Raw genomic sequence first — 25,038 nt, forward strand, 5'->3', positions numbered from 1 at the left:
AATTTCTGAGACTAGAAAGTTATATATTCTGGTCTTTAATTAATTAGATGATAGTTCATAGTTCCTACTTCCTAGTTATGTAAATGATTGAAGAATCTTGTACTCATTTAAATATTTTTGGGTCTACTTCAGTCTTCACTTAATTCACTAGCAATACTGATGCCAGCTCACTCAGTAATCTATTTGCCTATACCGGTTTATTTATATAATGAACAAAACCTGTTAGGAATATTGTGGATCAAATACAATTTTCTTACAAATAAGTGACTGCTTAATTGCTTATAATGTATATTAAGTGAGATTTTTTTTTACGTTTAATCACCGAGAAAAGAGAAAACCTCACGTATACCTGAATAGATCCATTGTATTTGCCAATATCAGTACAATCTGAGAGACCGAAATACGTGGGCCCCAAAAAACCAACCCACAGGATTTTACTTTATGTTTGAGCTACATAGTAATTAATGAAGATTTTGGCCCATAAATACAACAAACATGCACGCAAACTAACTTGGGCAAAGATAGTGCAAAATTATTGGAGAGAATATATGGTTTAGATGAAAATAAATTTTAAAATCTTCATCAGTGTTTGGAAGTGCAGGTGCCCGTTCGGGCCTAAGTCCTCCTCCACACGCCGGAACCTAGAGACAACAACATATGCATCCGACTCCAAAAGAATGGAAGATAACCAATAAAGGCTTTAAGTGTTTGGCTAAAGTACATTTAAAAGTGTTTGGCTTTAAATGGTTTTTTTTTTTTTGGCCAAAGGGTTTTTAAAGGTTAAAGAAATGCTTCTACTCATAATACGCTTCCAGAGAAATATGCAAGAACTTGAATTTTTTAATAAAACTTGAATTTTAAGATAACTTTTTAACATACCCTCAACACAAAAACGTACTTTTTAAACGTTTCTACAAAAACAGTCTTACAAAGGCACTTCCTAACATACCCTCAACACAAGAATACATGCAGAATGGATGTGTTTTCTTTAATTGAATGGATGTGTTGCGAAAAACTACACCAACTTTTGTTTCTCTTTTTCAGACCAAGAAAAAAAGTTAACACAGCATAAAATACCACATGTAACTAGTGATTTCACATGACAAGTTTTGAAATGTGATCAAATAATGCAAGAGGTCCAGCTTTATGAGAAAATCTTGGGAAGAGGCAAATACATTTTTAAGTTAATCTGACTTCTGACTAAAATTCCAATTATTTGTATTTCATTCACATTTGTAGTGTTCACCTAAGGGATTGAATTTGAGGAACTTGAATGCATTTCAATTAATTTTTTTATTTCAACAATGAAACATTAACCCAAATTTAATTCAATTATGGTGCATTTGGATGAAGTAGTTTGAAATTATTAAGGAATTCACAAATGACGGAATTTAAAACGATGTGATTTAAAATTGTAGAATATGTAGATTCTCTTGTTTGGATAACATGTAAACATAATAGAGTTTAAATACAGAATTTATGGTAGTTTTAATTTTTGATGCATCAATTCAAAAGAGTGATGGTGATGGTGACAACTATAAAAATGATGTTTATGGTGAGTTGACCATATTGGTAGGGGTGATGGCCCACAAGCGGTGGGAGAAATGGTGGTGGCTAGAATTGGGGTGTTGGCAGTGGTGGTGGTGGTGGTGGTGTCGACAATGGCGGTGATGGTGGTGGCGGAGATGACAGTGATGGTGGTGGTGGTGGTGGTGATGGTGACGATGATGGTGGTGGTGGTGGTGGTGACGGTGATGGTGGTGGTGGCAGCGGCGGTGGTGGCGGTCTCGGTGTCGGTGGTGGTGGTGGTGGTGGCGTTGGTGTTAGTGGTGGTGACGTCGGCGGCAATGGTGGTAGTGTCGACACGACTTATTTTTCTTTTGTAAAAATTAGAATTTTGAAAATGACACCAATTTAGGTAGAATTTATAACCTTCAAATCCCAAGTTTTTTTTCACCTAAAATTTACAAAATTCTGTATTTATTAATCCAAACAAAGAAATTAAAGCATGTAATTTCTTAAATACTGAGTTTTGTTTAAATTCCGAATTTTTTTTTCCTCCATCCAAACACACCATTAAAGATTTTTGACCATTTTATATATTTTTAGTGCTCGGTCTCCCATTCAAAAATGCTCAAATACCCCAAGAGAGTTCGAAGACTTCTTAAGTGGAGCTCGAGTATTCCCGATGGTCAAAATTCTAAAAAAAATTAAAAATCTTTAATGTAAACCAAAATAGGTTAGTTTTTCAAATTTCTCTTCAACAATTGTGTCTTCAACCATTAGATACATAGTTCATTCTTCACTTGTCTTCGGATTCTGTCTCTTGGGGGAGCACTTATGTGATCCACATTCCACACAAAATTAAATAATAATTTTAATGCTTGATGTTAAAAGTAAAAAGACCAGATGTAGAAGTTGGGGAGCCGAGGAGCCAAGGAGCCGAGCTTCTCATTTCAAGGGTTTCAATTACTTTGATTTATTTTCCATTTCATTTGTTTCAATTGTACACAATTACAAAATAAAAAGCTTCCATTTCATTGGTTTCAATTGTACACAAGGCTAACTAGAAAAGGAGTTTGTATCGTAAATGACCAGAAAATTTATGTATAAGAATTGGGGAACCTATGGTGGGAAATGGAAGCAGCTACAGGTGGAGTTCCCAGCATCATCCATGACCAAGGTCAATTGATGGAATTCAAGTAACTGAAGTAAACCAGCATAACATGAGTCTTAACTGGTGACCTGCTGCAACGGAGGCCAAGCAATTTCATCATCTGTGTAGCCCTGAACGAGAAAATCTGCACAATTTTTCCGGCACCCATGGTTATATGGGTTTCGGAACTGCCCATCTGGACCACGAAGATACCCATAACGAATAGCATTCGCCAATTCATTGGTGGTGATATTTCGAGCTATCTGCTTCAGAGACATGAAAATTAAATTAAATGTTATTTAATGTAAATGTAAATACAAATCTGTATAACATCAAGACTAGTTAAGGCTTCAAAACACATCCCAAAGTCGAGGAACTAGGAGATAAAGAAATTAGTTTTAATTCTAAAAATGAAATAGACCCATTTCTACAACATTAATTTGATTAATCCATATCAACCATTTTCCTTTTTCTGGTTAGTGTTTCTTACAGGATGCCATAACTGCATGAGTCTGATACTGAACACTAAAGTTCAAAATTTTCACCAAACTTTCCCAAATAGGGATTTAGCCTGTCCAGTTCTGCTCCTCAAAACTTTCTTCTCCATTGGTATCTGCTCCCATGTTCTTTACCTAATGTTTAGCGAAGTTCTTTAATATGGCCACTTCCCCCCCCCCCCCCCCCCCCAAATCTTTGGGAGGCAGGAAACTCTAGCAAAATAGCTAGATAGGTACCTTTAAGGAATCGAATCCCAGACCACATGGGAGCAAACCATGGGCCTGACCACTCGACTAAACACCCGATCCTTTAATAGCTAACTTATCCCACACAAAGGCTAAAATAAAAGGGAAAAAGGAGGCAAAACATGAAACAAAGTTTTCTTCCAATTTACCAGACCATACCGGCTGAATCAGATCCTTGAATACAACAGCATATTAATCAAATCCATTTCGAGAGTAAAATTACAGTATGCTTTCAATCTCACAAGATGTACCTTGACACTCTGCCAAGGCGCACATATATTGCCATCACTAGCTTAAACTAACACATGTAGTGAAGGGTCTGTCAATTACCTGAGATGCCTGTGCCACTGTCAGAGTTGTAGTAGCAATCACCATTATAATGTCCATAAACAGAAATGCAACAACACTAGGATGTTGAACTACTACATGATGAATCCATGTTTCTTCGGTTTGCCATGCTGGCACTGCACTCCAAATCCCTGTCATCATGAAAAGACAACTGTCATTTATGCCAAAATAAAATAAGTAAACATTTTATCACAAAGTTTATAATGGAGACAGCAGCTTGTCTGATACCCACATACTTTGAACTGCAACAGCAGCAGAAATGAGTGATGTTGAAGTTCCCATGCAGACAAAAATAAGAAAATCTCGCTTGTTTCTCTGCAAGAAGCATAATGACAACATAGTGAAGCTGGTGGAAACAAGGGAAAGGATATCCTCAATGGTAAACCGGTAAAGACACATAATGCAGCTTTTATTTTATGACAAACAAAATTTTATTAATACTGGAAACAAGTACAATCAAGAATTACGTAGGACAAGATAGAATTCTCACATTTTTAAGATATCACAGTACTAACAGGTCCCAACATGACTAAAACAAGGTCATAGAAAACCAGCCAATCCCAGTGCCTTGTCTTTACACCAATAAAAAGTAACTCTCCACAGTTCTTCCTCAAATGGTCTTTCCAACCATCCAAACTTGTCCCCTCAGTAATGGGACTCCAATCCAAACTCTCAGTTCTCAATGTGTGATCCCACTACTGTAGCACTAATGGGACTCCAATCCAATCCCTCAGTTCTTGATATTGTGATCCCACTACCATAGTAGAACTTCTCAAAAGAATAATGACCTCCTCAAGAATCCTTTCATCCTCTACAAATGTCTCATCTCCTACCTCCGATTCTTGATCAAATTTATCCTTCTCCATTGACCAACTTGTGGAACATTCATGTGATGCTATCTCCCACTCTTTCCTAGTCTACCTTGAGTTTGTCTCCACATCATTTCTTCTCTATGAATTAACTCCACAAATCTTAACCTAAGATTCTCCCTCTTACTTCTCCGATTTTCACTCAAGCTATTTTCTTCTTCTTGGTAATCAAGCTGCTTAATTTTTTCTTCCACTTCCTTTTCATCTTTTTTACATCCCAAAAAAAGCCTCCTTATTCCATTCCCTAGGTTTTTCCTTTACAACCCTTAACTTCCTCATAAATTTAAACCCTCCCTGCCTTGTTCACCTCTCTTTCCCACCATTCCTTAAAACATTTGCTAAACATATGATACTCTAACCACTTATTTTTAAATCTAATAGGGCCCAGGTCCCCATTTCGCATTTATTGGAATCCAATAAAACTGGAAAGCGGTCCAACACCACCATAGCAAGAGATCTCTGTATCACACGTGGAAATCCCTCCTCAAATTGGACCACGTTTAAGTTGCATTACGAAGGTCAGGGTCACATGAATTAGTATGGGGACAAATAATGAAGCATGATTTATTCACTCAAAAAACAAACAAGTTTATTAGTTTAATAACATGGACACAAATAATAAATTATTTGGCAATTCTAAATGGAGAAACTGAAGACAAAAGTAAAGTAATGGGCAATGATGTAACATCCTGAATGCAAGGGTAGCAAACCCTCAATCCTGATGACTTTTTACCATCTATTTATTCATAAGATAGCAACTACAGCACCTATGAAGGACAACAAATACTTGCTTATCCCCAAAATGGTGTATTTTATGCAAGGAAAATTGGAATCAGTGATCATATTTTCTTAATTTTTACATTGTCCCGTGACTGAAGTTGAATTTTTGGTCAGCACTTTGGGCATCTGTTTCCACAGAGTTTAGGGGTTTTTCATTCGCAGATATATGGTTATATTGGAAATATGTTGTTTGTTAGATGTTGTGCTTGGGAGGGTGCTTTATCTATTAGATACGCTTCTTGTTTTCCGATTTGTTTTGGCTTTTTTTAAGTGGACTCCTTGTCAACTCTTTTTGTACTTTGTAATTTGATTTTTTGAAAAAAAAAATAATAAATAAAAAAAAAATCCCACTTTTCAAGGAGACAATCTTATGACTCCATATTAAATTTACTCTTTTGAACTCTATAGAGATAAAATCTTAAGAATTTGTGACAAAGTTATGCTGACTTGGACTAAGATAATAAGTTAGCACCGCTTACCTTGCCAACACAATTAGATATCCATGGACAATGATGGTCAAACTGTTCTACACATCGGTTACACGTGGGGCAGTGTTTAGACCGAACAGGTCTAATTATCTGAAACAAAAGTAAATTGAGAACACGTGATATTAGTCTAATACGGCATCTCAATAATTATATGCATAAAAAGTATCCACAAGTATTATTATCGTTAGTATCATATTTGACAGGAAATAGGGCATTAAGTTAACCTTGCAGGTGGGGCAAAGTTGAGACCAATTTCCCATCCATACAGAGGAATTGTTCAAATCAATATTCAACAAAGGATCCTGAAAATGTCATTGCACTATTAGAGAGCTGAGTTACAATAATTAGTCAAAACCCATCAGCAACTACATTTTGGAACACAGCTATATATCATAGAGTACAACAAATCTTTTTAGCATATTGTCTATATGCACATCATAGATGCAGGTTTTAAAATCTCAAGCATGTGTGATTTCATTATCTATTTTTCAATTGCGTTATATGGTTCCTTCACTGCCCTATTGCATTGTTATGTAGGGAAAACTTTACTTGTTTTGGGTAATTCTGGAAGAGTCACTCTTCTGGAATCATGCATTTGTTTCTACTACCATTGGGCTTTTGGTGGGGGAAGAGGGTGTGACTTGTGAGTCTTATGGAATCGCAGTGTGAATGCTGTGAAGGTGGAGTGGTTGGAAAGAAATACAAGCCTACAAGGATCTTTAAGTATTATGATGGGGAGGGAGTGGAGTTTTTGTGGAATAAAGTTTGATTCCTCATTATGGGTTTTGGTATTTTCCAATATTTGGGATACACAATTATTTATTTATGCAGATTGGTGGGGTGCTGTCACTTAAGATATTGCTTAGCATCGTTGTTTGTTTGCTGGTTCACAGTATTTGTTTAAATATTTGTATATTCAATGGACAGATTGGTCCCTATGTTTGCAGTTTTTTAGTTCAGTAAAAGCATTGTTTCTCATTATAAAAAAAAAAAATAAAATAAAATAAAATATAAAATAATAAAAAAACCAAAAACCAATAATGTGTCGTATGGTTCAATGTCCACTGACGGATTTAGATGGCATAAACCTTTATCAAATCTGTTGGATTAATGAAATGGGATCTAGCCCCATGTTTGATTTACCAATGGAGAAAGGAAAGAAAAGAAAATCATTAAAATCCCTAGATTTCCACTGTTTGGTTAGTAATGAAAATGACAAAGAAAAGGGAGGGAAAATAACTTCAGATTTGCCTCCTAACATTCTCTGCCAAATATGTGAAATTTGAAGAGAATGTTCATCCATACAAACAAAAACCAAAAATGTATTTTCTTCTCTTTATTTTCCATTTTTCCTATTATATTCTTTAAGTAACCAAACACAAGGAAATGTTAAAAAATTATGCTTTTTTTTTTTTCTCTTCTTTATTTTCTCTAGTTGAAACTTGAAAGTGATCCAAACATAGGGTTATGATTAGATCATATTCAAATCATCAACCCACTCTAAGATATAATTGAATTTCATGCCAACCACCTTCTGTTCCTTTTTTATGAGAAACAAATTTTTTTTAATAAAAAAAGAAGTACAAAAAAGGGGACAAGATGTCCACTGATCAGAAACAACTTTTTTGATGAGTTTCATGCCTACCACCTTCTGTTCTACGGACATTGATGGCTTCAAAGAAAAATTTCATGGTTTTTCTGCTACATAACCCTGCTTTGGGTCAAGTCCTTTTATTGAAAACTACTCACAACTATAATGAACTTTCTTTTCTAATTGGCAGTAGAAATGGTACGAGATTAAACAAATATATTGCATACCTCTGCATTTATATGACTGCCTAAGTCCCTTGCTCTTTTGATGTAACCTGGATCTTTACTGCAAGAAATTATGTCAGATAATTGAAGTAGCTCTAACGATATCAAAGTGACAAGCTAGAATGGAAGAATTGTGGTAGATATTATATATATATATATATATATTCGATCAGGTGCGGACGAGCGAACGTCCCATCAAGTGCTCGGTAGCTCCGCCGAGAGCTCGGCAAAGATTTTTTAAAACAGGCGCGGCTTCCTTCACTTGGTTTTGAGGGTATAAACTGATGGGTTAACACTTTCCAATTAACCTAATTTTTTGCGAGCACGATCTTTCAATGAAGACCAAAAAAGTAGACAGTTCCTATTATCAAAATACACCCCATGAGGGATCACACAAATAAGCCTAAATGTGGGATCCCACACCTGAAGGCCCTTGTATATATAGGGTTTAGGGTTTAGAGAGAGAGAGAGAGAGTGCATGTTTCTTGTCAGCATATACACAACAAAATCACAAACTTATGTAGCACTTATTCAGCACTAGATTGGAGAGAAGCTGTCGGTTGATTTATTTTGATCTCAGAAATTTAAATAATTACTAAGTGACAGTACCAAATTCACCAAAACATATGTTCAAGTATGTCAATACACATTTAAATTTTCTTAGTCAGATAAATGCAACCCGATTCGCAAAAGATTAAAAAAAAATGTCAAAAGACAAGTAATTATGCTTCTAGAAAGCAAACAACATTAAATAAAAGAAAAAGGTAGAAAAAAAAATTACCTACTGCATCTGTGGAACATAATCAGTGAACCGACTGCTAGTGAAACAGCAGTCCATCCCCAGAGGCCAATAGCAGCAGTAACCTTTGTCAGATTAGGAGCTAACATGAGTAGTGTGAAGTCAGTAATGAATAATAAGGGAACATAATTCTATCTGCAATCTAAAGGAAATCTGGAACACCATAGCTTAACTACCTGTAAGGACTGAGTTCGCAAAGAGAATTGTGAGAATGATTATTGTACAGAACAAGATAGGAGCATAACCAAAATCAGCCATCTTCCCCCTGCAAAATTTGTCCTTCCAGCAGTTTCTATGAGCCCGCTGCTGGTTAGACTGCAGAAATCCAAAATACTCTTTTTAAGAAATTTCACTAAAAGTAGTCAGAGGAGCATAACCCAAGTACAGAAAAGTATAATTACGGTACCACCATAGACAAAGCGGAAAATACAAATAATCATAGAGTTAAAAAGGAAGGTGAGTGAACAAACAGAATAGGTCAGTTACTAGTGCAAAGTGCATAAATAATTTCCTTTACTCTTCAGAATCAAATATTCCACCCCTCCAAATACCAACTGTTCCATACATACCACAAAAGCTAAAGAAACATAATGAAGAAAGCCCTCCATACCCTTTTTTTCTCCTTTTTTCTAAAATTCCCAGGCCAACTGGCTTAAACCTTTACAACTGAATGCAGGAAATCTAACGAACCTTGAAACATAAAAAAGGATTGGTTGCAAAATACCAATTTCATTTGAAAATACACTGGGGAAGATTCTCAAAACAACATGATCAAATCCAAATTCTGGAGAGATTAAATTCAATACTCTTCTGAACTTTGTAACTCGTAAGATTAAGGATTATAATCACATTTAGATGGCCAAGGTACAACACTTCAATGGTTGTAAACATGTTTTCAAAGAATTGAACTCTATTATAAACAACGCAGCTTTCTATGCAATTTCTCTAATTTAAATAAGAAATGAAGGCTTCCTTACATTGCAAGCCTGCCATTCTCCAATACCAAGTAGCTAAATGAGCTGAATGTGCTTATCAACAAAATACCCTAGACCCACTTCTCTACTTCATCCACCTTACTCTAATTTTATGGGCAATAGTCATTCCCGACTTTCCAGTTTTTATGGACAATAAACGAAAAATCCCGAAAATAATCACCATTGGGTATATATGACACATCATATTTACAATAACACCTGCATTTATTCCAGACGCATATATGACACATGAATGAAAATTCAACATTTCAACCTCTTACAAGAGGGAAAAAAGGGGGAGGCATGTGCGTAAGTTATGAAAGATACATGAGAGCCTATGAAAAACCCCCACGAGGAAAAGAAAATGTGAGCGATAACAGATAGGAAAGTCCATCAGAACCCACATGTTTCTTTTCTATGCAACCCTTGTAAAAGATGATGTCCTTATATCAAAACCACTTGCCAAAACACAATCTCATACTAGCAGAAGTTCATATTCTCATATCTGCTTTTCAAGCCTTGTTTATATTTGGTTAGGGCAATGTCAATGCAAAGTTACGTACAAGGAAAAGAGCGACACGTCGATGACCTTTATCGGATGCAATCTGAACAGGAGTAAAACCAGCATTGTCTTTCACCAATAATTCCTGCTTTGTGCCTGCATGAACAAGCAAAGTGCATGCCTCCTCATTTCCTCTTAAAGCAGCCCAGTGCAAAGGGGTACAACCTAATAGCATTGGATACTCAAATCATCAGACCACAAAGCAAAGTGATTATACCAAGAAAACCCAGAAAAAAAAAAAAAAAAAAAAAAAAAAAAAAAAAAAAGTCAAAAGGGTCCAGGAGAAATTGGAATTTACATCTTTAACATCTAGCATGACAGAAATTGATGGTTCTCTATGAGCGACTTAATGAGCATTGAAAAATAATTAAATATTAAGAGTAGAGAATTTGAGTATCTCCTTATTCGGATAATTTATATCGTTTGCATGTTTTGCTAACAAATAAGTACCCTCATGACAAGATCTTGAAGCATGAGCAAAATTGTTTCTTAAGCTCTTCTGCAGTTGAGTTTGCTTTTTCAAAGGTCGACGGTGGTGATAAACATAACCTACTTGGTTGTTTCAATGTTGTGATAACATTGGGCAATAGTTAGAATATCTCCGTTATTCCTGTAACTTTTTGTGTTTGCTTTACCTAGTTGCATTGAGTTATGAAACCCAAAACATAAATGAATCTGTGCTATAACAGCAGGAGTATGTCCAAGGTCAAGGGAGGAGAGATAGGGAGTAGGAAAATATATTGCAGCTTGTATCCAGTTACAGGTAAGGGTGGGCAAAACAAAAAAATCCCAAACCCCTCCCCCACCCACCCACCACCCTCTCCTCCCTTCCTCCCCACCAGCCGGCCCAACCACCCTCACCACTGGCCTATGACCCCCCCCCCCTCTCTCTCCCTCAGGTCAGTTGGCAGGTTGCGCCAAAACTTAACCCGACCCAACCTCTTCCCACCCCTAGTTATAGCCACACTAATCCTGGAGGAAGGTGAGATATGATTCCATCTCTCTGGTATAATGATTAAAAAACTATTTAGAAGGTGCCTAGCTAGCAGCTCTACATTCCTTTGACCCCATCATTAAACAAGCTTGATCACTCCCCACTACCCAGGCCAGGTAAGACACATTACATAAATGATCAACTTAGAAATTTAGTTGAACTTAAAGTAACAACTAACAAGCACACAACAAATTTTTGTCAATACCAAAATGCACATTTAGTATACCTTCTTTATCTTGTCTCCCTTGGCATGCATCTCGAAATAGAAGTAATCTAACTGTATCTGCAAATCCCTTATATGCAGCCCTGGTTGAAAGCATCATAATAATTAATTTCCCTACTGGCAATCTTAAAAAAAATATCTTTCATGTTTCCAGATATGTAAGACTGCTGCACAGGACATCATAATTTGAATACTGAAATCCTTTTTTATCCAAAATACTGACTTCAATAGAAATACTTGTTTTGCTAATCAGACGTGACATTTTCGTAATCTTAAGCCTCAGACAAAAATACAGATAAGCAAAATAAACAAATCAACATAATTGGCAAAGATAACCTAGACCAGTCAAAGCATTACATGCATAATGAACAACTTTAATCAAAGAGGAAACATAAGTTGTACACTAGTCTTATTATAAACAAATCACATCTAAAACGAATATGTGCTATATGGAGGTGATATATTTTGAAATCATACAACATAAGGCACTTGAAAGTGATATGCATGGATAACATCACAACACCACTCACTTACATGCATCTAATATGCCATAGCTGAAAACCATTGAGCATCATTACTCCCAACCTTTTCATAAACTTTAACCTCATACTACCCTACCAGTTTTCCTCATACCACCCTTAAAACCACAGAAACAGTCACAGCCATGAAAATTTGTGAAACATAACTTCTAAGATTTCGAGATATTCAATTTCAAAAGTATTCAACTCACAAAATCCTATTCCACAAGTCCGAATGACTGGTGGAGAAGCTTGTTGTGCCTGTGTGCATATAGATATACAGTGAATCTCTTATAAGAATGTCCTCGTTTAAAAAGAAAAAAGAGCTTACCTACCTCGTCTTACAGATTCAAATATATATAATTATGACTTGAAAAGAGAGTGGCACCACTACCTTAATTCTTAACTCAAATGAAGTGCAAAGGGGGCTTTTCTCTACAATTTTAATAAAGGAATCGTTGAATGATAGGATCACCAACCGATAATAAAAGAAAAAATAAAAAAGCCACCTACCTTTTCTTAGAAATATAAATATAATAACTATCAAAGGGAAAATGAGTGGACCTCTATGTCTTTCTCCCTCCTCCCTCTTTTTCCTTTTTTTTTTCTGTTTTTTTTTTTTTTGCTTGATTCAACACTATTTATCTCTTCTTAACTCTCTATTATTCTCTCTTTAGTTCAATATTTCTTCACCCCCTCTCCATTCTGACTATATCCATTTTTAGAAAAAGGGAAAAAAAAAAAAAAAAAAGCTATATCTATTAAGAGTTTCATAAAAAAAAAATTGAAAACTAACATGGTATTATCGCAACCATAAATTGTTTTCAAAGCTTCTTTTTTTTTTTTTTTTTTGTTTACTATTTTCATTCTATAAAAGTTTAGCACTCTAAGTATTACTCCTCCAATTATGATTACTTTTTTTTATGGAAATCTATAAAACCTTACTTACATTTTGAAGATTTGTTTCTTTAACAAAATCAAATAATCCAGCTTGAAAAGTATTTTAGAAAGTTAATTAAAAATATGTAATTAATATTTTATATTTTCTTTCTTTTTTCTCTTTTGGTGAATTCTCTTTTCATTTATATGTATATCAAGTACATGGTCTTAAAGTCTTTCATTTACCTTTAGTTCTATTCAATTTTATGATGTATTTCATAATGCACGACCATGAGATTATAGCTGGTTTTCAGTTGGCAAAAGAAAATTCTTATGAAATATAAGGACAAAGGAATGCTTGGCCTGCATGTTGTAAGACACTTCTCATCAAAAACTAGTGTGCAGGTCATTTGTTCACACACCACAAATCCATCCATGGTCCAATACCAGTATGTACAAACCCAAAAGTATCTACCACAGTTTACATTAGAAAAAAGGGTAGAGATAAATTTAGTTATTCACCCCTCTCTCACCAAGACGAAAAATAGTTAAACACCTTTCAGCATAAAACAATAACTAACTACTCCAATCATTTATTCACCCATTCTTTCCACATGTGCAGAAAACTACACGAGAATGAATGAAGTAAATTCACCAGAACACAGGTCAACTAGAGAAATTGAATGATTAAAACGCCATGTCAATGTCATAGAATAGTTATGTACATGTAAACCATGTCAATATGCCACAATTAAGAGACTTCTAACTTACCAATGAAGAGGACTCCTCCCTTCGTTATCAGGTGCATCAAAATCAGCATGATACTTTGCAATAATGCGATTTAAGAAGGATGTTTTCCCATATTGAGCAGCAACATGAACTGCCTGCAGAAAATAAACAAGGAATGAAAAAAAACTATTGGCAATGCATATCCTTTGCATAAATGAAAGTATATGACTAATATAATCTCAGACTGTAAATAAAAAAGTAATGAAAAAAGCTATTGGAAATGCATATCCATTGCATAAATGAAAGTATATGACTAATAACTAATTTCAAAAGTTTACGTCGGGCCGTAAACTCTAAGACATAAATCAAGATTTAATTCGCACTAAATATAATATTCACCAATAAGGCAATAATAAGTTCCAACACGTGTTATTACAATTACAAACATAGCTATGAATTCTAGAATCTTCTAATGTTTATTTAATATAACCCCCAAAACCCAAGAGTAAGCCCTAAACAGCAAGTCTCGAACAGGTGAAAAAACAACAGCAAGAGCTGACATTCGAATAGCGAGGGATGTCCGCACCACAGACATCCACTCCTGAACTGTCCTCTATGTATCTATCTATCTTTCTATGTGTGTATGTGTCGATAAGCTCACCAACACTGCATGCTTTTTGTTCACAGAGACCAATTTTCCAAATGATGTGAGAGCTGCAGTATTACTATCTTCAGAAAAGGTACCCATTTTCCAAAAGTTGACTTCAAAGCATGTTTAGAAACTAAAACTGAGGAAGTGGAAATAAAGACATGGTTGTTTTGGCGGAGATAAGGGTGATAAGAGAGGAAATTGGGTTAGCATCATGCAATGACTTAGTGCATCAGTGAGATTGCACGGTACAGATTTGATAGTGAGACAGGAAAAAGTAATGATACAGTGATGCAACATCCATAGAGAAACGGTAACGGAAACTGGAAAAGTGATAATGGATGTATTTATTAGGTTAAATCAAATTAGAATTGAGAATATAATTAAGATATAATAATATATATATATATCCTGCCATTTACTGTTTACTCTTCATACGTTTAAAAAAGAAAGTCACTCATACATTTGAGGGAAGCTCTATGAGATGCTATTGTGTGCACTATACCCTTCAACGTATACTTTCTAATGGGTCTAACCAATTTAAGTCGAACATGGATTGTATATTACATGCATAATGCACATACAAAGTGTGCACCAACAAAGTGTGCACAAAGAATGATGATTGTACCCAAACCCAATAGTTGTTAACATTTATAGAAAGTATCTTCAACGTATAAATCACGGTTACCACTTAGTCACTTACCATTGCTCAGATACTTCATTCCTTTTTGGATTATGTACTACTTACCAGAGTAAAGAAAGGAAAAACCAATAAACGACTATTTAAGAACAACAACATATGTCACCGAAACTGCAATCCACTAAAAAAATTAAAATGAAAGTATCATCCCTGTCACAAAATGTTGCAGAAGTACAAAACCAATAGTAAAGAATGAAGGAATCACATAGTGCCAACATGATTCCTCTCCAGCCATAAAACATAACAAATTTAAAAGAAAACAGAAGGGAGCATCTTCCATTATCAAACAATCCAAAAGCACAAAATATGCATAGATAATCATAATCCGGGCATGATCAAATACTGCTGGTTTATCCTAGTATAATTTAGAAAAAAAATAAATAAATGAGGCAATTACCCTGTACCCATGTACATCAGCAGCCTCAACCCTAGCTCCATTCTGCAAGAGCACATCCGCCACAGCAATTGCACCCTGCACAGCTGCCCAATGCAATGCTGTCTGCTGTATATTCTCAGTCGCATTGACATCACCACCGTGCTTTAACAACATCAATAACAAACATATTCGTATAAATCAAAGCCAACCACATTACAGAATGCAGCAATCCAATGCCAAAAGTAAAACAAAATTTACAACAAAATAAAAGCACACAAATATGCTTCATCAACCACAAACAAGCTTAACCAATTTTAATACCAAAATATACCATCACAGAATTCAACTAAATTTTGACAAACATAATGCAAAGTCAACATTTCAAGTTTTCAACATAAACCCACCACAAAAATAAACCTTTCTTACAAACCTACCACAAAACTCAACCTTTCTTTACAGCCCACCACAAGACTCAACCTTTCCTTACAAACCCACCACAGAAAAGCAAGCAAGCTAACTCACAGTACAAGAAACGGCATAGAATACCTCAATTATGTACTGGGCGATATCGGGGAAGTTATTGAGAGCAGCCCAATGGAGGGCGTAGTAGCCATGGGGGTCTGGCTTAGAGAGACAGGCACCGTCTTCTTCGACGAACTTCCTCAGCTTCTGAAGGTCCCCATAAGCAGAAGCAGAGAAGACGTCGAGCACAGCAACCACCTCGGTAGGGTTTTTCTGGGTTTTGGAGTCGGATGACACAAGCAGCTCTATCTCGGAAGAAGCCATTTTTCTTGATAGCTACCGCATACGGGGGATTGAGATGTAGTAGGGTTTTTCGGAGTGAATTTGGGTTTTGCTAGGGTTTAGAGTTTGTTCCTTGATTTGGTGTTTGGGAGCTCTACTCTGCGCTCTGGTAATGGAGTCTGGACTCAGGAAGGTGTACTGCGTTTATAAGATGCTTTTACTGCGTTTATGACTAAAATTATGATTCCGGTGCTTTAAAAATTGAATAAATATGCTTACGTCATTACGTGTGTATTAGGGGGTTTGGTGACTTTGGTCATGATGGTTTTGTTGCATCTTGCGTCAGCATGACGGACATTTCGAGATAATTGAGGAAAAAGATAATTTTAGTCAAGAACATTATTAGAGTGGAGTCAGTGGACCTCCATCTTCATTCTTCACCCCAAGTGACATTTTGACATGGACCAATAGAATGTAATTATGTCTTTTATAGTTTTATCCTAGCACAAAAAAAAGAGTTCCTTAGATTTTACGGGTTGACCACTAATAAATGTTGGTTAAAAGGATAAAGGTTTAACCATTAAAGGCCCGTTTGGTATCCTACACAAATTTTTTTTTTCAAAATTAAGATTTTTTTTTTAAATGTGAGTTTTCAAAATCAATTTTTAAAACTTGAAAACGTGTTTAGTATGAAATTTGAAAACAATTTTTAAATTTAAAAAATGATGACATCTTAAAAAAAAAGGAAGTGTAAAAAAAAAATTAAGAAAAATAATGTTTTATCATTTTTTAAAAGAGGCATGTTTTTGAATTTTTTTCTAAAAATTATTTTTAAAAATGGTCTACCAAATACGTTTTTTTGACTAAAACTTATTTTTTTGTTTTTTAAAACAAAAAATAGTTTTTAAATAGAATACCAAACATGCCCTAAGTTTTAGGACAAAAAATTTTGTCACTCGGCAAGTGCATATAGAAAAATTGCTACATCTCAAAAAAGGCATACCGCATATGCACCTAACAAGTGCTTAGTGGCCTAATCTATGTTCACGGATGAGTTTTACGATTATCTTTTAGCTTAAGTTAGTATTTCAATATCATTATTACTAAGTACATTAGTAGGTTGGTAATAGAGTCTAATTTACTAAAAACACCTGTCCTTTTTCTTTAAAAAATAACCTACCAAACCAGTTTTATCCTTTTCCTTCTCCAGCCAAACAAGAAACCTAAGAGTCACATTTCAACCAAGCAATGTCACATGGAATTTAAATTTTGTCAGTTTGGTACATTTTAAAATTCTGTTAGTTATTTCGATACAATCCAACTTTTCAATTTAAAAAAGAATAATCTATTTGTTTTATAGACTAATATTATGGGGAGATTGAAAGACAACTTTATAGCTCTCCAAAACTAATCAAAGCTCACAAAATCTTTAGGTTAGAACTTAAAGTTTTGAATTTTTTTTATTTCTTATTTGAAAACCAAATCCAAAGCTATACATGATTTCCGTCAATCCATCAATTTAACATTGAAGCGGATTTGAGAAAAAAATTTGCATGTTTGGTGCGGTTTCATTTCAGCCACAATCGGGAAAAGATTTTGTGCCCTAATAAGGCACAAGATCTATGTGCCGATGTGATAAAAAATTTTTGCACACTATCATATATATTTGTCATATCATATTAACTTCATTATTGTTAAAAGACAATTTTACCCAAATCAATTTTTCTTCTACTACCACTCAACCCCAATTTCTTCTAGTACTCTCTTAAAATTCAGATGTTGCTACTTTGGATACATTCTCTGGAACTTACTCAGCTTATAATATAATAGTGACTATTCAATTCTATCTCTTTTGGTTATCATTCAACATATTGACATTAAAAACATTATCTCTTTTGTGCTCTTTTTATCTGCAAACAAAACTTTTTCTCTATAAACTAAAGCTTATATAAATCATTCATAGAGGTCCATGCCAAATAAAACAACTATGGATGGGATTAAACAAAATTTGAACTAAAGTTCAACTTTAAACAAATTATATTTTAAGCTTAAATTTGAACACCATAGAAGAATCAATTGGGGACCTGCATTAACAAATTCGTTTGGCCATGAAAATCTGCTTTAGTTTCTTGTGGTTGCCATTAGTGCCTATTTACGCACTAACTTGTACAGTTTAGCTGAAGCTGGCAGTACCATCAGGCAACTCAGACTGCAGTTCAAACAGATATGGAGCCCAGCAGCTCTAGTTTTTCAAGTGCAAAAACATCTGAAAAACTAGACCATGTTGGTATGCCCATATCGGGTGGCAAGGTAAATTTCACACTGAAATTTTATTAGTCTCCAAACAAGAAAAAAAAAATATTCACATTTCTCGAATTTGCTCTAGAGTACTTGAACACTCAAATGAATGACTGATAGAATGTTCTTAAAACTGAGCTACAGTAAAGCTCAACAACTTGCCTCAGTAGTTGTGCTGGGGGAGACCTAACTATGCTGCCTCTTGCAAGAGATGTTAATCAGATTTATTAGGTATATCACTTTCCTGTTGAGATTTAGACTCTTCCTTTTTCTCCATGACCTGCTGGATGCCTTCTTGGTACCCATGTATAAAACTTTTAAGAGCATCTCTATACGCAGAAGCTCTCGTCATGTAGACCCGCTGTAGAGCAGGCTTTAATGTCTCCATTCCTCCTCTAGCAGCCACAGCTATTAATATTTGTTTCCAAATAAAATCGTTAAAACATAATCAAATTTCGAAACATTTAACTAAAAAAAAATTTTAACTAAAAAAAATTTAAGGCTTTCAAGAAAATAACTGAGAATTAGTATTATTTTTTCGTTGCGGTGGGACAGGCAACCATAAACATATACTTAGTGGAAAAAATGAAATGAGAAATGCCTATTACTACCGAAAAAAGAAGAAAACAGATATAGAGACACAGGCAATAGACAAACCAGATACAAAAACTACCAGACAGATAGAACTGCCTTACAATATAGGTATCTGCTTTATATTTTCTAATTATTTTCATATTTGTTGCTCATACTGGTTTATCTCATCTTCCCTTTACTATCTGAAAGTTGAACCACTATCAAATAGAAATGTTGTGAAGTTGTTTGGATATACAAACCACTATCAAAAATAACTTTCTAATCTGTTGTGCTCAAGTACTTGAAGCACATTTGACACATGTAAAACATTTGACAGGCTTGATTGAACAAGATACAGGATTAGATGATTATGATTTATGCCAACCTGAGTCAAATCATTACATGACACATTGTGACTCCAATCAACAAAAAGAAATCAAAGGAAATATATTTGGCATCCATAGCCATCTTCATAGTCATATGCATGCATATATCATATGACATGTTAATAATGTAGGTTCTTACTAATCACAGGTGATATCTGAAGCTTTTGATTAAAGCTATTATAATTTATGACATTGATTGATATGGCACCATAATGTAGAGATTATTTACCAAGATCCTCCAATGTTGAGGGTTCTTTCTCTTTAGCTGTGCTCTTTGCTCCACTAGGTGTATCTTCACTCTCGTCATCCTTCTTATAATCGTTAGGCCGCAATTCAGGACCAATATCCCGCACCCAACTGGCAGCATAAAGCCTAGAAGCCTCCTTCAACACCTGAAGGCCAATTCAAGATGGTATAAATTACCACCCTTCATGTCAACACCACAAATGTAGATTATAATATTAAGCTTTAATACATTCCAAACAGTAAAACAAAGCTCATATACAAATTAAAAGAAAACAAAAAGTAAACCTAAACCTAGAAGAAAAGAAAAACAACTTATAGCCAAATATTTCACCAGCTCAGATGGTCAGCCCCAAAATCAACTTTAATCTACAGCAGCAGGAATTATCAAGCATTCTAAAATTGAACAGTTGTCCATATCTTCAAATTTCAGAATAAGTTAAGAAAAAGAACAATGGTTATACCCACCAAATAAGTGACCGATATGTCGCCAACCCACCAAGTTAAATATATACACAAACTAAAGGCCTGTTTAGGAGTGTATCTGTATGAAATGCTTTTGCTCATTAGCACTTTTATTAGTATCACTTTTATTATAAGCTGTAAGCATACAAAATATTTCATTAAAACCCCAACCTGTTTCCTGGAAAAACACCTATCAGGTGCCGAGTTCTCCAGGAAGCATGGTTTCTCAAACCTAAAAATCACTTTTGTCTCTTTTAGCCAAACGTTACAAAATGTGTTTTTTGGTTATCTGAAAGCATCAACAGCACTCCCAAACAAGCCGTAACTAGTTTCTTTTATTTCATAAACTATTTTAACAATCAAGCACTACTTACTATTACTTCAATCAATCATAGATTACATAATTAAATCAATTGCATATGAATATGACCAACTACAAAGCCAGGTGAGCTCTGTGTACCAAGAAATGTGAATGAAAGAAATGTGTACCAAGAACCACTCATGCCAGGTGAGCTTGCGGCGCTTCTTCATATGAGGAGGATCTGGCAGCGAAGATGGAAATGCAATCTCTTTCAGATCATAACGAACGTAATCATACAGTTTTCTACACACCCCCCTGACCTTCATTTCTGTGACGTCGTTTACTTTTCTCACTTTGTCAGTGTGGACTCAGATTAGAAGTCCAATTTCATATTCTGCGCCACTATGCTAGTAGACTTCCAAGCCATGGCTTCCTGTGTAACTCTAATAACCATCTAATGCAAATAATGAAACAAAAACTGTATCACCATCACCGAGGGCGTAACCACGAACATTGATTAGAAAGGGCTAAACTAAATTTTTTTTTTTTTTTAAGGAAACGAGTTTTGTTGAAATTTAGGCAGAGTCATGTCGACTTCTTTGACATTTTCCAAGTTTATATAACCCTTAAAATACTTCTAGTCCTCAACTGCAATGGGAGAAGGGTCTCCTGCTCCTTCAAAATGCATCCACCACCAAAAATTTATACACAAATACATTGGGCCATAGGCACCCACCCATCTAATAAGTAATAACAACATTTTTAAGGCCAAAATACTTGACAATTCGAAAATATTTTATTACATCAAAAGAGAGAAATACCAGTAGAGCAAACCACAATTTAGCAATTACTTAAGAAATTAGAGCAGTGGGGTTTAACCATTTTGACCTTGAAACCAGTTTTAGCTTATTAAGTAGCCAGTACGTTGAATTATACACACTATTGCACAAAGAGAAAAATGGGTTCATCGATATCCACTTAACAAGATTAAAAAAATGAGAGAAAGAGCCGCAATCAGTGAAGATGAATAGAAGATTCCACAATTTTCAACTCCAATTTTCATTTTTCTGTTTGTTCAAAAAAAAAAAAAATAGCAATAATCAAAGAAGAGAACAGAGAAAAGAGAGTCGAATAGAATACTCACTCACCTGGTCTGCGTGAGAGAGAAAGTGAAGTGAGTTGAAACCGGGAAGTTTGAAATTGATAGGAAGGTTGAGAGTGAGAGCTTTTAGGGGGCTGGAAGGGGGAAAGTGAGAAGCTGAAAGAACAATAAAGGGTACGCCAATTTCTTTTGGTTTTTTATTTTTTATTTTTTATCGTTAAGCCAAAAAGTGCAGTCTATAAGTCTATTGAGAAATTTGAAAACTATTTAATTTCTGTTTCTATTAAAGACTTTAAAATTTTTTAAATTTTTTTTAGAATTTTAACCATCGATTAATACTTGAGTTCTTCCTAAAAAGTGCTCGAACTCCCTTTGAGTAATGTTCAAACCCTATTGAGCAGTGCTCGAGGGGTGTTCGAGCACGTCTTAAGAGAAGCTCAAGCACTACTTTGTTAAATTGCTAAAAATTTAGAAAAAATGTTGAAAGTCTTCTTTTTTTTGTGTTTTTTTTAAAAACCAAATCTAGAACTCATCGAACCACCCGGGCCAATCGCAAAAAACTGGCACCAAGTCGGTCCTCTACCAAAATCTCGGTGGCTTTGGGGGTTAGGTTTCGAGGGGAGATGTGGTCGTCGAGGGGAGGGCGACAGTTGGGGTTGGGGGAGATGTGGGGTTTCGACTGGTTAGGAGCTGGGTAGGGGTGGGGAGAGATGAAAGAGAAAGTGAAGAGAGGCAGAGGGAGCTGGGTTGTGTTTCCAGACAAAGACATAGAAAGGGAGAGAGAAGAGAGGGAAGTAGAGAGAGAAAGGATGTGGGGGGGAGGGGCAAAGGGAAGAGGAAGGGGAAGGGGAGGGGATGGAGCGAGGGGGAGAAAGGGGAGAGAAACTGAGGAGGAGAGAGAGAAAGGAGAGGGTTTAGATGCTGGGAGAAGAAGTTGATTGGCAGTACGTGGCAATTAATTATTAATTGATACTGTGCGACAGTGGCAATCATTGTCACTGTACGACAGTAGTAATCATTATCGGCGGCATGGCCTGACAGTGCGACAGTGTCAATTTACTTAGTTTTTTTTTTTAAAGAAATCATAGAAAAAAAAACATAACATGGACTTATTTGTACAGAGTGTGAACCTACTTATCATTCCAATTTTTTATATGGGTTTTTTTTTGTATAAAGGGCTCTAAAATGAAGTTTTTAGTAATTTACTTTTTTTTTTTTGCCATGTAAAATGTTAAAAGTCTTTAATTGACTTAAATATGAGTTAGATTTCCAAATTTTTCTTAAATATTTTGTTTTAAGTATATTTGAATTACACATGTCATGCAAAAAAAGGAGAAACCCCGAAACATATATGGAGAAGGTAGTTAGCATTCCTCTCAAAATAAATAGAAAATAATTGCACTTTGTGGTTTTTTTTTTTTTTTTTAATTCTAAGGGGAAGGGGGATTGAACTTATGTGTAGAGTAGCAAATTCTACGACTCTTTCAATTTGGCTACTCACCAACGGATTGGAGAAATTTAGAAAACTAACCCAAGTAAAAATTTCAAAATTTGACCCTCGAGTAGTGCTCAAGCTCTCCTAGAGTAGTACTACTTAAAGGGGGTTCGAGCATTTCTCCGGGGGAGCTCGATTACTACTAAAAGGTCAAAATTCTATAAATTTTAAAAACTGGTTAAAAATCTTTAATTGAAACTAAAATTGATTAATCTTTCAAATTTCTCAAAATTGTGTGGAGGGAAGTGAGAGAGCAATAGATAGAGAGAGAATATGGAAGAAACGTTAAATACCATTAATTTTTATTTGAGAGCAATTTTGAAAATTTAATTAATAGAAACAGACCGAAGAAATTTGGAAAATTAATCCAAATTTAAGTCAATCAAAGACTTTTAATCTTTTTTCAAATTTGGAGTAATACTTGGGGGGAGCTCGATTAACTGAAACTAAAATGGATTAATTTTTCAAATTTTTTCAAAATTGTGTGGAGGGAAGTGAGAGACCGATAGATATAGAGAAAGAAGACGAAGGCACCGTTAAGTACCATTAATTTTTAATTGAGAGCAATTTTGACTATTTAATTAATAAAAAATATATTAATTAAATAAAAAAATGAGTGGAGTGTAAGATTACATTTTGAAAGTGCGCCTCCCTATTATATATAATAAAATATATTTTAGCATCGTAAATACTTTCCAAATATACTAAAATCAATGTATAAGTCCATCTTCAATGCATACACCTTTCTAGATATGCAATCTTTTTATAAAAGGAAATCCAATTAAGAAGGTCTCCAACAACGTTACTATATATATAATATTCTGGCATGGTGGTGGAACAAAGCAGTCCAAAGCAATTTGCAAGTTTGAAAAGATGGCCATAGCAAAACAGTTGTTTGTTTTCCTTATTGTGATATTTGTTCTATGCACAGGTTCGTTTAATTTTGTACCAAATGAAGCATTTGAGACCTTTAAACATTGCTTTCTTCATTTAATTTCTCTCCTTTTGTAACACATATCTATTTTATTTTAAGGTACATATATTATTCATTTATTAAATAATATTGCTGAATTACTGTTTTCAGCTATCCAAGATGTAGTTGCTCAGACGGACCCGGGTCGGTGTTGCGATATTCATTATATTGGATCATGCGTGCCAGGAGTTGACGACAAAGTTTGCAATCAAAGTTGCCAACAACATTGCACTCTAACTGGTACTTGCAAGATTATGAAACTCGGTCATAGCCCAATGCAGTACTGTGAATGCCATTGCAAGAAACCTCCAGCTCCGAGTGAAGAACCTGGAGCTCCCATTTCTCCTATATTTCCCTACAACTAATGCCATTTTAGTGGACAATAATAAACAATTGTAATAAATAACCAGTTGGTTGTCTTTTGATTTTTCTGTACACAGTCTTCTCATTACCATTAATAAAGTTGCTTTATGCTTCAATGTTTGAATCAATTGTCTGAAAAATAATTGGGATTAAAATCATAGAATCGGCCGTACGTGTGAGTGTCGCTCGTTTAAATTTTACTCATTTATACATTATTTAGTATGTGGCCCACAACACGACACATGTAATTATGTCTAATTTGTACTTTTGAATTTGCCTAACACAAATTTACCGTGCATTGTTCAACAGTGCACGTGCTGTATAATATAGGAAAAAAAAAAAAGAGTAATTTTATTCAATATTCTCTTTTAATACCCCTTAAATTATTTTGACCTCCCAGCCTAAAAAATAACTTTTATGACTTTTTTTTTTTTATTCAGACCAAAATACCCTTATACAAATACATTGTAGCAGCTGTTTCCTTCATTTTCGAGTTACTGTAGCAGTTGTTTTCTCCATCTTCTTACTGCAAGCTGCAACAACCATGGAGAGCGACCTCCATCATCGGCCAATGCCTATCATCTCCGCTCTCTCTATCTCTCTCCTCTTTTCTCTAAAACCAAATTTGAAAAATCAAAACAAAATTTGAAAACCCAGATTTGAGTTTTTCTTTAAATGGGTTAAGATGGAAGGAGAGAGAGAGAGAGAGAGAGAGAGAGAGAGAGAGAGAGGAGATGTCGGTGGGGAGGTGGAGGATGGTGGTGGGTATCGGCCATCGACCCATCATCTTTTCTCCCAACCCAAATTTGAAAAAAAAAAACAAAAATAAAAATTGAAAACTCATATCTGGTGGAATGTGCTATGGCCAGATTTGGTTGAATTTTTGGTCGCCAAATGGTCGAATTTGTGGTCGCCACATGGTGGAATGTGCTATAGCGATGTGGCGACCACAAATTCGACCATGTGGCAACAAAAATTCAACAAGATTTGAGT

At 35.1% G+C, this 25,038-nt stretch overlaps 2 protein-coding genes across 6 annotated transcripts; both read right to left on the reverse strand.

Annotated features, from left to right (window-relative positions):
- Positions 1-2,412: 2,412 nt before the first annotated feature.
- On the reverse strand, positions 2,413-16,059 carry LOC147277158 (Ankyrin repeat family protein with DHHC zinc finger domain-containing protein). Of its 5 annotated transcripts, none has more exons than XM_086253980.1 (13): positions 15,649-16,059; positions 15,124-15,264; positions 13,420-13,532; positions 11,255-11,334; positions 10,036-10,199; positions 8,675-8,813; positions 8,481-8,580; positions 7,703-7,760; positions 6,109-6,186; positions 5,876-5,974; positions 3,984-4,062; positions 3,730-3,878; positions 2,413-2,919 (listed from the first exon to the last, which is right to left on the reverse strand). In XM_086253980.1, the coding sequence occupies exons 1-13, from the start codon at positions 15,886-15,888 to the stop codon at positions 2,734-2,736; spliced, it is 1,626 nt and encodes a 541-aa protein (XP_086110106.1). In that variant the 5' UTR covers positions 15,889-16,059; the 3' UTR covers positions 2,413-2,733. The 5 variants fall into 5 exon arrangements, 3 of the variants coding, with proteins under 3 accessions (XP_086110106.1, XP_086110105.1, XP_086110108.1); XM_086253979.1 differs by having other exon boundaries at positions 2,413-2,922; XR_015123839.1 differs by having other exon boundaries at positions 2,780-2,919; positions 3,980-4,062.
- Positions 16,060-17,966: 1,907 nt separating this feature from the next.
- On the reverse strand, positions 17,967-21,395 carry EMB2735 (embryo defective 2735). The gene is made up of 4 exons (XM_086254797.1): positions 21,261-21,395; positions 20,301-20,566; positions 19,333-19,495; positions 17,967-18,552 (listed from the first exon to the last, which is right to left on the reverse strand). Exons 2-4 carry the CDS (start codon positions 20,436-20,438, stop codon positions 18,359-18,361), a joined length of 495 nt encoding a protein of 164 aa, XP_086110923.1. The 5' UTR covers positions 20,439-20,566; positions 21,261-21,395; the 3' UTR covers positions 17,967-18,358.
- Positions 21,396-25,038: the final 3,643 nt, after the last annotated feature.

The sequence above is a fragment of the Dryas octopetala genome, chromosome 8 (assembly GCF_963921425.1).
Source record: "Dryas octopetala chromosome 8, drDryOcto1.1, whole genome shotgun sequence".
NCBI lineage: Eukaryota > Viridiplantae > Streptophyta > Magnoliopsida > Rosales > Rosaceae > Dryas > Dryas octopetala.

Excerpts from the sequence above, each read along its gene's own strand:
- EMB2735 (XM_086254797.1), bottom strand. The coding sequence starts at position 20,438 with ATGAAGGTCAGGGGGGTGTGTAGAAAACTGTATGATTACGTTCGTTAT. Across the intron at positions 19,496-20,300 it reads CCTGGCATGAGTGGTTCTTG|GTGTTGAAGGAGGCTTCTAG; the intron begins GTACACATTTCT and ends ATTGGCCTTCAG. Across the intron at positions 18,553-19,332 it reads CTCAACATTGGAGGATCTTG|CTGTGGCTGCTAGAGGAGGA; the intron begins GTAAATAATCTC and ends AAATATTAATAG.
- LOC147277158 (XM_086253979.1), bottom strand. The coding sequence starts at position 15,888 with ATGGCTTCTTCCGAGATAGAGCTGCTTGTGTCATCCGACTCCAAAACC. Across the intron at positions 15,265-15,648 it reads TCGCCCAGTACATAATTGAG|CACGGTGGTGATGTCAATGC; the intron begins GTATTCTATGCC and ends ATGTTGTTAAAG. Across the intron at positions 10,200-11,254 it reads AGGGAGACAAGATAAAGAAG|GTTGTACCCCTTTGCACTGG; the intron begins GTATACTAAATG and ends CAATGCTATTAG.